At 35.8% G+C, this 12594-nt stretch overlaps 1 protein-coding gene across 2 annotated transcripts in view; it reads left to right on the plus strand.

Annotated features, from left to right (window-relative positions):
* PREPL (prolyl endopeptidase-like) overlaps window positions 1-12594 on the plus strand; it is a 30678-nt gene that overhangs the window by 2235 nt on the left and 15849 nt on the right. The window contains exons 2-5 of one of the 2 annotated variants that reach the window (XM_006778641.2): window positions 8841-8963; window positions 10014-10080; window positions 10859-11062; window positions 12326-12461. In XM_006778641.2, coding sequence (XP_006778704.1) covers window positions 8841-8963; window positions 10014-10080; window positions 10859-11062; window positions 12326-12461 — 530 coding nt within the window. Of the gene's footprint in view, window positions 1-8840; window positions 8964-10013; window positions 10081-10855; window positions 11063-12325; window positions 12462-12594 lie in introns of both variants that reach the window. The other variant, XM_006778640.2, reaches the window with a different exon arrangement.

The raw sequence follows: 12594 nt of genomic DNA on the forward strand, positions 1-12594 counted from the left end.
AGTATAGTTTCGTTTTCTCAAATTCCTACAATATGGTAATAGCTCTTAATAAAATCTAATATTATAGTAATTGTTTTCAAATTAGTAAACTTCAGTAAAGGCCATGTACTTGTGTGTTACTTCTTTTTAAAAAAAAAAAATAGAAAGGAAAAGAAAAAAAAAAGACTTGCATTTTTTTACCACTTGGGTCCTTTAGGAAGATGCTTTCAGACTATTGTGCTTTGGCCAGACCCCAGTCTGCCTTCATGACGTCTGCCTTGAGAACCCAACTGCCCTTATATGTAGAGTAACACATCCTGGTTTGCCTGGGATGGTCCCGGTCTACACCTGCTGTCCCTGTGTAATTATTAATAGTGTCTCCTTTCCTCTTAAAGTGTCCTGGTTTAAATTATATGTTCATCCTACTTGTTTGAGATTGAGTTATTTATTTATATTGCTGCTGCTTTGAAATACCTATCCTACCTTATGCTTGTATACTTCTAATATTTTATTAATTTCTGGTTTTAACTGTTTTGTTGCATACTGATTTTTCTTCTTACTCTGTTTTTACTTCTTCATTTTTTATTGTAGTTAAATATGCATCATATAAAATTTGCTATTTAAACCCTTCTTAAGTGTAATTTAATAACATTAATTTCATTCACAATGTTGTACAGCCATCTCCACTATCTATTTCCAAAACCCTTTCAATACCCAAAAACATATACCCATTAAGCAATAGGCTACCTTTTTTGAGCCCCTGGTAACCTTTAATCTACTTGGTCTTTATGAATTTGCCTATTCTAGATAATTCATAATAGTAAGTAGAATCATAATATTTACTCTTTTGTGTTTATGGTTAAATAATATTCCATTATATGTCTATACCACATTTTATTTATACATTCATCTATCGATGGACACTGGAGCGGATTCTTCTAATTTTAGAAACGACTTTTTAATATTATTTTACTCGGTTTATCTGTGTTTTTTATTTAATTCTTGCTCTTTTAACTAATACTTATGGGTTTTGTGTGAGGAGGTTTTTTTGTTTGGTTTTTTTGCTTTTAACTTTTTATCACTTAGTCCCTAGACTTTTACTCCTTACATTTTATTCTTTTTTTTAAACATATTTTATTGATTTTTCACAGAGAAGAAGGGAGAGGGATAGAGATTTAGAAACATCAATGAGAGAGAAAGATCAATCAGCTGCCTCCTGCATGCCCCCCACTGGGGATGTGCCCAGCAACCAAGGCACACACCCCTGACCGGAATTGAACGTGGGACCCTTGAGTCCACAGGCCTATCCACCGAGCCAAACCGGTTCGGCGACATTTTATTCTTTTTGTTGCATGTTTTATCACTCCTTACATTTTAGTCTTTCAAATTATTTTTCTTGTTATAGCATCTTAATTTAGCACTTTGATTCTTTCTGTAAATTCTTATTTTTTTTTTAAGATCTAATTGACTTTATTAGGTAATTCATGAAAGGGTCAGCATCCCATCTAGCAACTAGAAGGTGCTCCCTCGTGCAGAAATTCTTTCTGTCTTCCTTTTATTTTATTTTTACCTTTGTGTGTACACACATGCGTAACTGTAGCATACTTTAGAAAGATTTAAATTTTACCTATTGGACACATTTTAGACCTTTAGATCATTTTATTTTGTATGTGTTTAGAACATGTTGTCATCTTGTGCTTTTATGTTGAGTCTCCGTTTATAAATAGTAGGCAGGAATTACCATCGGAGTGACCGCTGTGATATTAGGTCACACTCTGCAGGAGATTGACTTGTGTCCCTTCCATTTGTCCCTGAAGCAACTTGTTAATTCTCTTTTGTAGATACCTATCACCTAGAAACTTTATCCTGATATGGTGACTCCAAGTTAAGAGGCTCTTTTAATAATAATTCTTTTGCCTAATAGAGTAGTCCTGCTTTCATATGTCAACCATTCCCTCTTAGAGAAATGATAAGATCTAAAAGTTGGGATCTCTGTCCTTAATGGTCACTGGGACCTGGAGAAGCTGTGAAGAGGCCTATAGACAAGAATGTCCATTTCCTTTAAACCGGCATTTACTCAGCTTCAACTTTGTCCACTCTCATGGGTGCAATAAAATAGAAAAAGTCAGTAGTTCCTATGGACAAAACATAATTGCTTAAAGTACAGACCTATTTATATAAGGTAACGTTTTCCTGGTTTTCCTTCTACCTCACAAACCTATCCTCACGCTCCTTTTTTAACTTTTCTTTCATATGACCTCTAAATTTTGGAGTTTCTCTGAGCTTAGTCCTGGCCCCTTTTTCTCTCTTCTTAAGTAATTTTACCTACAGTGGCTTTAAATACCGTAGCAGTTATCTTCATTCCAAACTCCCCTTCGAGCTGCATATCGTGGACCTCTCACTGACTTTTCAAACTACCCACAGTTGAACCTCAACTCTTCCAACCCCAACTCGCCTCTTCTTTATCTCATTGCTCTATGCTCAGTTATTAACTGGGACACAGGGAAACATTGTTTATCCCTCCTGTCCCTTTACTGTGCCACCACAACCATTAACAGTGTATCCTGAACTAGCTTCATGATTTTTACCACATAGGCTATTTTTAATTATTTTAGTTTAATAGACCTGTCTTATCCCAAGGAATAATATTCAGTAAATCATCAGTCTGATGTGTTAGTTATATTCTTTCTAATAAATTTTTCATATCCAAATTATGTATACCATCATGTCTGAGATGTTTTCAGAAACACTGCATTAACTTCCAAAATACATATTGAATCTGTTCATGTTTCTCCATCTTCTGTCATCATCACTCAGTCATCTTTAATCTGGACCACTGGTAAAGTCTCCTAACCAGATTTTTTGCTTGTCTTCTTCTTCCCTTTTCTTTTCCTTATTTATTTCGGGGGGGGGGGGGGGGTTGCTGAGCCAAACTGGTTTCGGCCAGACTTTTTTTTTAATAAGTCTTTATTGTTGAAAGTATTACATATGTCCCTCTTTTTCCCCCATGGACACCCTCCAGCCTGCCCTCATCCACCCAGCCCCACCCCACCCCAGGCCTTCACCACATTATTGTCTGTGTCTATGGCCTATGCATATACGTTCTTTGATTAATGTCTTTCCCTTATTCTTTTGCTTGTGGATATCCAGTTATGGTGCTTGTGGATATCCAGTTATCCCAGCACCATCTATTGAAAAGATCTTTTCCCATGGAACTGTCTTAGCACCCTTGTTGAAAATCTATTAACCATAAATCCAATATAAATCTGGGAGGCCTCGCCCTAACCGGTTTGGCTCAGTGGATAGAGCATCATCCTGCAGGTTGAAAGGTCCCAGGTTTGATTCCGGTCAAGGGCATGTACCTTGGTTGAGGGCACATCCCCAGTAGGGGGTGTGCAGGAGGCAATTGATCAATGTTTCTCTCCCATCGATGTTTCTAACTCTCTATTCCTCTCCCTTCCTCTCTGTAAAAAATCAATAAAATATAGTTTTTAAAAAAATCTGGGAGGCCTCAGCATATAAATAGCATTTAAGGTTATGAGGCTAGATGAGATCACCAAGGGAATTAGTGCAAACTGTAGCCCAGGGAGTGCCAATGTTAAGCCAGAGAGTTGAGTAGGAACCAGCTACAGAGACAAATAGGGCAGTGAAATAGGAGCAAAACAATGAGAATGAGGTGTCCTGGGAGCCAAGTGAAGAAAAGTGTTAAGAAAAGGAAGTGTTCAGCTGTGCCACGATACTGATATCTCAAATAGTGTAAATACCTAGAATTAACATGTGTCCTTTCTTTGCAGTACTGGGACTGCAGTGGGTCATCATTGATTTTGACCAGACAAAGCAATAGAATGAGAAGGGCAGAAATCTTATTGGACTCCAGAGAAGGGGGAAGAGAGGAATTGGGGGCAGGGAGCAAAGGAAACAATTACTTTCATTTAACAATCACTTTTGAATAACAAAATAAACAGCAAATATAACTAGATATTTTAAATGAATATAATGGAGATTCTTGAAAAGTATTTCACAGATACTAAATAAGCTGTGTACTGCCCCACCGGTGTGGCTCAGTTGTTGGGCCATTATCTCATACACAAGGGGTTGCGAGTTCCATTCCAGGTCAGGGCACATGTCCTGGTTCAGGGTTCGATCCCCAGCTGGAGCACGTGCAGGAGGCAACTGATTGATGTTTCTCTCTCTTCCTTCCTCTCTGTAAAAACAGTAAAATAAAAATGTGTACTAATGTGAATATACTGTGGGTATGTTAATTACAGATTTGCTATGGTCCTGTTTCAAACAACAGGGAGACCATTTATCAAGTCAGGGGAGTTCCTCCCTATTCCTAACTTAAGGTTTTATTATTTTTTAAGAGATGGGGGTTTTTTCCCCTGTTTTAATTGAAATTGCTCTAAGATTTATCTCCTTTATCTGTGTTAGATTACATTGATACATTTTTCTAATTTTGAATTATCCTTTTACTCTTAAGATAAATCCTTGGTCACTCATGGTTTCATTACTGTTATTGTGTTTTGTGCTATTTATTTATTTAAAAAATATTTTTTACTGATTTCAGAGAGGAAGGCAGAGGGAAAGATAGAAACATCAATGATGAGAGAGAATCATTGATTGGCTGCCTCCTGCATGTCCCCTAAAGGGGATTGAGCCGCAACCCAGGCATGTGCTCTTGACCAGAATCGAACCCGTGACCTTTGAGTCTGCAGACCGACACTCTATCCACTGAGCCAAACTAGTTTGGGCATGTTTTGTGCTTTTTAAAAATTTGCCGAACCGGTTTGGCTCAATGGATAGAGCATCGGCCTGCGGACTGAAGGGTCCCAGGTTTGATTCAGGTCAAGGGCATATACCTTGGTTGCGGGCACATCCCCCGTGAGGGGCGTGCAGGAGGCAGCTGCTCGATTTCTCTCATTGATGTTTCTAACTCTCTATCCCTCTCCCTTCTTCTCTGTAAAAAATCAATAAAATATATTTTTTAAAAAATAAAAATACATTGGTTTATTTTATATTTTTAAATCTATATTTTATAAGAATGATTTTTGTCATATATTCTGATTGTCCAGTTTAGTTTCAAGGTTATATTAGCCTGATAAAATTAGTTGAGTAGTTTTAAGTAGTAGGCATTTTTTTCTTAAATAGTAGTTGACATATGAAAAGATTATCTGTTCCTTGAAGATTCAAGAAAGCTACCTTTGAAAGTAGGTATTTTATCTATGTTTTAAAATGTAGTGGCATAAAGAACTTTGTGATTTTTAAAATCTATTATATCTCTAATTATACGATGTTTTTCATTCCTAATATTGTTGTCCTTTTTAAGTCACCATTGCTATACATGTCTTTTTAAATACATTTTCCAAAGAACCAATTTTATATTTGGTTGATCCTCTCTTTCATCAATTTCATTAAACAAATTAATTTTATTTCTTTTCTTCTACTCCCTTTAGGTTTACTCTTCTCTTTTTCCTTCTTAAATTGAAATGCTTTGTATCTGCACATACATAATGTCATATTGTCCCACTATTGATGATGCTATCTATGCTAGATCATTTTGGTTAGGGAGATAAATCCTTGTTCTCTCCATTGTTAAAAGAGCAATATTCCCTTTGCAATACTAAGTAATCAGTAGGGTAATACTTTGGTACTGTGCAAATATTGTATTATGCAACATAATTTCACCTAATGAGTTTAACAACCACTAATGATCTTTACCCTAATCAGTTCTTTCACTGGGGTTTGTTAATGATTTTCTAATTCTATTATTCTTTCTACATTTATTAGCTTGTATGATGTCGTAAAAAAGAGCTTCCTTTTTTGTTGTACCCTCTTTTTATTTTAGTTTAGTGGGGAGGTTTTTTTGCTTGTTTTCAAGTTATTGTGAATTTTTTCAGTGTATTATAATCAGTTATAGTCATTATTCTTTTTGATGCTCAAATTGTCATTGTGGCTAGTGGGAACCCCTTCAGACTGGCCCTTGTCTCCTTCTGACAAGTCTCCGTTAATCTTTGAGCATTTCCTTGCTTTCTGGCAGATGTCCTAAGCCTACTTTTTACTCTTCCGTGCCACAGACTTGGAATTGGCCATTTATTAATGGCACCATCCTAACTAAAAGTGGTCTAGTATCCTTCTACAGTGCCATTTTTCTGTCTTTAGAGTTAACCATTTTTGCAATAATGAAGTTTGCACATTCCATTCTCCTGTATGTTTGCATTGCTAAAATGGTTTTGTGGTGGGCACCTGAGAAATGAGGAGCAGTGCTTCTTTTTCCACTAATGGAGTGATAATATATATGCAACCTTCTTAAAATTTAGTTAAGCTATTCTCACCTCAGCTCCATTAGGTAGTATATACCCTTGAAACCAGTAGACTATTCATGTATTAAGATACTTGGCTAGCCCAGCCAGGTGTGGCTCAGCAGTTGAGTGTTGACCCAGGAACCAAGAGGCACCGGTCAGGGCATATGCCCGATTTGCAGGCGGGATCATCGATGGTTCTCTCTCATCATTGATGTTTCTCTCTCTCTCTCTCTCTCTCCCCTTCTCCCTTCCTCTCTGAAATCAATTAAAATATATGTTTTTTTATTTAAAAAAGATACTTGGCTAAATTGTATAGATTTTGCTGCATACCCTAATGATAATGCTGGCTGACACTGAAATGAATGCAAGCTTAAAAAACATAGTGGGTATTATCGGGCTAGAATTAAAAACAAAACAAATTGGCATACTTTATGAATATTAGTTAAAAATATGCTTCCCTGAGTGTAATTATTTTTAGGAATTATTTACAAGGCTTTTGAAAGCTACCTCCCCTTTGTTAAGGCAGTTAAAAATCCTGTTGCTTTCAGGGTTATTTTGATTCAGATAAGCTCAGTTCATTTGGCCTTTTGACATAGAAAAAAGTTAAGAATGTAAAGTAAGTTTCACTTAGAGGGCAGGTATTGGGCCAAACTCTGTTGCCTTTAGCCCTGTGCTGGCTGTGCCTCTCCAGCCCAGCTCCCTGACCTAAAATGTGCGAGGAGCTGCCAGGTGGTAGAAACAGGTACTCTTCGTAGCTATGCTGACGACTTTAAAGTTCTAACAGGAATTATGGATCAGATAAGCATGTATCTGGAAATGAAAAGCAGATCCTAGTGCTAAGTTATAGTTTCAGGAGAGATTTCTAGTGATCTTCTGATTTCAGGTGATAGTAGGACATTATCGATACATGTATTTTGCCTCACAATTCTAAAAGATCGACTCTAGATTTTGTAAAAATGCAAAAAATATAAATGAAAAATAAACAGTGAAAAAAAGCCTCCAGCTTTTGGACTTCACATAATTACTCAAGGATAATATTATAAGATTGAAATAGAGACTGAATGATTTAGACTACCACAACAACCATTGTTGCTAATTTGAATCTAATCCCAATCAAAAGCATCTCAAAAATTCTAAAGAAAAAAACTTTGTGAAAATGATTGTTTTTCCGTTTAATGTTTTCTATTTTAGTTGCATGTTTAATTTTAGATTGTAAATGCTTTATGATATAAACTATATTTATAGCCTACATTTTCTAAAGTGTTGGTAAAGTACCATGGACACACTTGTGCAATAAATATTTACCAGCTGTTGGAGGTCCTTACCAAAGGCTTAATACCCCTCTGGCACAAGTCACTGTACAGTTGTCATCATTGGCAGGAAGATGACATTGAAAATCTTGGCTAGAATTCTTTTGCTTAAGGCAAACCTATGAGTGTTAAATTATTGAACTCTTTTCTAACAACTGAGGTTTTACCTTATATAAATTTTAATACTTTATATGGTATTTGTGTGCTAATCAGAGGTCAACTAAAGCTCATAGCTTATTAGATACTCCCAGTAAAATAGAGTGCTTATTTAGCTTTCATTGGTATCTCTATTCACGTTCATTAATTTTCCATTACTTTCTCTTGTTCTTCCTTTATTCGGTGAATATATTATTTTTTACTTAAACTCGAAGAAAAGCTCTGCCCTATAAAGGATTAATTCACTTTTTAATCTGATGAACAGTTCTATGTGGGAGACTCCCATCCCCATGAGAGAAGAAAATGATGGCTAATGAAGATACAACATAGGACAAATTTTTTTACCGTAATTCTTGCTGTGGATAAAGAGTGAACATTTTTTAATAAAAATGATGTCTTCCTCTCCCATCAATATATCACCCCTTTTAGGAGGTATTTTATTTTATTTTTTAATTTTTTAAAATTGATTTCAGAGGAAAGGAGAGTAGAAAGAGAGAAAAATATCAATGATGAGAGGCAGTAATTGATTGGCTGCCTCCTGCACACCCCCCACTGGGGATCAAGTCAGCAATCCAGGCATGTGCCCTGACCGGGAATCGAACCGTGACCTCCTGGTTCATGGGCCGATGCTCAACCACTGAGCCACCCTGGCCGGGCAGGAGGTATTATTTTATTACTGTATAAAACTCAGTAGACTTTTTTTTGTACCTCCAACTCCTGATAATTAAATATGTAAATGTTCATAGGATTTCCTGTACTGCTTAATTTTCTATAAACCTTTCCCATAGTATTGTGAACATTCTCCAGTGCTTCTTAGTAATTCTGCATCTAAAGGTTTTATCCATTTAAATTAATAGTTTAGCTACAAGTATCCACTTCATTGTCTTTGTTTACATTTTTAAATTAAAAAGAGGAGACCATTTATTGAGCTTGAGAAACGACATTTAAGATCTGTGAAATGCATACTATTTCATAGGTAAAGACCTAATATTGTAGTACTTGCATGAAAAGGAATTAAAAAATATATTTTAAAAGCCAAGGTATTTTTCCCTAGTTTGAAATATTATGTTCATACCAATAAAACTTTTTCCAGGATATTCTGCCTATTAAACAAGAAAACGAAAAACCCCTTTCAGAAAACATGGATGCGTTTGAAAAAGTGAGAACAAAATTAGAAACACAGCCACAAGAAGAATACGAAATCATCAATGCAGAGGTAGGATATTTATAAATTTTTTTAAACTCTGATATTACCAGTCAGGATGTAAATGAACTAACTACCTTGTGATTTATAGGCATAATCCCACATAAGAAGTAGACTGCTTTTGGCCTTTAAAATATGCCTAAAAACTTAAAGAACAACAGATAAGTATAGTGTAATCCTTAATGTAAATTATAAATGTCAAAACCAAAGTGAATTTTCAAGCACATTTTGTTAATTCTAGTTTTTGGAAAAAACCAATTCTGTTTAAAAATTTTTAAAGTAATTCCGAACGTAAGTTCAAATGAAACTGAGTCATATTTCTTTCTTATTAGAAAAGTATTTGATTGCCTATCTACACTTTTTTTAATGAAAAGAAATTCACTCTAAGCCGTGTTGTACGGAAGTCAAATATTTGTTTGACTATTTTATGGTTACCACAATCAATTGCATTCAATATATAGGTATTACCCATGAGCACTATTCATTCTCTCAGTTTCAGATTGTCTATATCTGTCACCCACAGAGGATAAGATGCTTTGTGTAAAATCAAGACCATGAACAGTTGGTGGTGACAGCATATTTAAGAGGAAAGAATCTCAGAAAGTTATTGACTGGGTTTTCAGCCCAATCTGAGCCACAGTTTTCTCAACTACATCATTCGGGATTATCTTAAAGATGCCCCTTGATCTCTGTTAATGGCACCCCACTGTAGAGATGTTAGATGTTCCCAAAATACAACTAAAGTGCTTTGTACAGTCATGAGAGCCAACATAGATTGCATTATGTCTTCTCTTTGTTGCCTCTTTCATTTGTGTATAAGAAATTCCTTCAGTGATTGTGGACACATGAAAACCATTTCTTAACCGCTGTGTTGTAAAAAGTGATCCATTTTATAGTTTTTATGTCTTCATCTATAAACTTCAAAATGCTTTTATGAAAGATCCCATTTCTTCATCTTGACTAGTTAGAACATTAAGCAGTTAATTAAATTCAATCAAGCTTAACTCGTTAAATTATTATGTATTATTATTAAATAAACTATTTATTTCTTTTTATCGTCAGGTTAAACATGGAGGTTTTGTTTACTACCAAGAAGGTTGCTGCTTGGTGCGTTCAAAAGATGAAGAAGGTATACCACAGTTTTTCCTTTTAGCATACTCTGATTTTTCAGATTTCACATTTTTCATAGGAAATTTGATATTCTCAAAGGCATAAAAATTTTTTTAGATTTCTGAGTTTTTATTTATGGCTAGTTTTTAATATCTGGGTTTGTTTAAGATGTAGTTTACAGCCACACTCAAAGCTTTGATAGGAAGAATGGAGATAGGAACCAGCATTTTTGAGCATCTGCTGAATCCCAGGTACTGTACGAGGTACGATTAGTCAATGTCATTTACATTGTCTTTCTAGGTTCTATATGGTCTCTAAACACTAGGCTACAATGGTATTGAATAATATCACATAAGTTGATGCATGGTATGATATGGACTAGCATAGGATACTATTAAATAACTAATGCCAGTTTCTGTGCAAAACAAGCTGCCATTAATGCTGCAGGAAGCCAGAATATAGCTTCTTACAGAAGAGGGATGCTGATTTAATTTTTTTAATTTTCAATCTCCTCACCTGAGGATATTTTTACTGACTTGACAGAGAGAAAGGGAGAGAGAGAGGGAGAGAGAGAGAGAGAGAGAGAGAGAGAGAGAGAGAGAGAGAAACGGTTGCCTCCTGCATTTGCCCTGACCAGAAATCAAACCCACAACCATTTTTGGGACACAGGACGATGCTCAACCAGCTGAGCCACCCAGCCAGGCAGAGGAATGCTAATTTGACATTGACGTACAGTTTAAAATATTTTTAAGTACATCTGTGGCATTATCTCTTTCATCCTTTTCTTTATGCAGCAGACAGTGATAATTATGAGGTTTTGTTCAATTTGGAGGAACTTAAATTAGACCAGCCCTTCATTGACTGTATCAGAGTGGCTCCTGATGAAAAATATGTAGCTGCCAAGATAAGAACGGAAGATTCGGAAGCATCTACCTGTATAGTTGTGAAGCTCAGTGACCAGCCTGTCGTGGAAGCTTCTTTCCCCAATGTGTCCAGTTTTGGTAAGCCACCAACCACAACAGTCTTCTATTTGACAAAGCAACCGTAGAGAATTGTTCTCACTTCTGAAGCATTTTATTTGCCCGGGAGAGTGAATGAGAAAGTGAGTGCCTGATTTGTTTATCCCTGTGATCTCCACACCTGACTATGTGCCTCTTATTGAAGGGACTGCCCCTTCTTTAATTATATATTTGATAGCAAATTACCCAAGGTCACTACCAAGAGAAACTTCAAAACATGTCGTCGAACTAACTTATTCATCAGTAGAAGTTGTGATATTTTTACTAATAGAACCAACTTTAAATGTTATCATTGATCATTGAGTAATACGTGTCTATACCTTATCCTCCTGTTTCATTTTCCGTCATAAATTTCCCCATTGTTTCATAACTACATGCTTTTGCAATCAATTGATTCTAATACATAAATTTGGTACATTTTAACCTCTCTTAAAATCAGGATGCATATTATACCATGCTGTCTTACAGTAGCTGTCAGCCAGATGGCAGTCATGATGTCATTTTGTGAAAACTTCAACTGACAGCTTCTGGGAAGGTCAAGAAAACCCCAGCTTTAAAGTATATCTGGTAGTCTGAGAAAGCATGTGGTTTGAAAGCAGACAGAAAACACTTACGCATGAAAGAAAATGATCTAATATTTCCTCATACTTAAAGTTAGAGGTTTTAGATTTAAACATAATTTATCTCCTAAAAACAAATAATGACTTTACCAAAGTCTTCCCTAAATATTGAACATTCCTCTCCCATTTAGAAACTTTAGTGTCCTGAGACTGATAACAACTTGAAAACTTAGAATTGATGTAGTATAATATTTTATCCTCTGGAAAGCTCTTAGGTTTATATAACACAGATTATATACAGTTGAACCTATGTTAGATTTAGATTTCCAGGGATAAACTTACACATCTCTTTTCTTTGGCACTCACACTTAGAATGCACTGTGCCTTTTAAAAAAAATTATTTTATTTTTTAATATTTTTATTGTTTTCAGAGAGGAAGGAAGAGGGAGAGAGAGATAGGAACATCAATGATGAGAGAGAATCATTGATTGGCTGCCTCCTACACGCCCCCCACTGGGGATCGAGACCACAACCCGGGGATGTGCCCTTGACCGGAATCGAACTTGGGACCCTTCAGTCCGCAGGCGGACGCTCTGTCCACAGAACCAAACTGGCTAGGTCTGTGCCTTTTTTATAAAACTGTAAGTAGTTGGCTATGTATAATTCTTTAATATTTTTTCCCCAGAATGGGTAAAGGATGAAGAAGATGAGGATGTTTTATTCTATACCTTCCAGAGGAACCTTCGCTGTCATGATGTGTATCGAGCCACTTTTGGTGAAAACAAACGTAATGAACGTTTTTACACAGAAAAAGACCCAAGGTACTAGAATAATGCAATTAAAGCTTTTTCTCCAACATATTTCTCCAGTTATCTAAAGTGCTGCTCTTGGTTGACTTAAAATGTTGATTTTGGCTGGAAACAAATATAATATTGTAATCATTCTTTTTTGTAA

This window comes from Myotis davidii, unplaced genomic scaffold (genome assembly GCF_000327345.1).
Source record: "Myotis davidii unplaced genomic scaffold, ASM32734v1 scaffold6, whole genome shotgun sequence".
NCBI lineage: Eukaryota > Metazoa > Chordata > Mammalia > Chiroptera > Vespertilionidae > Myotis > Myotis davidii.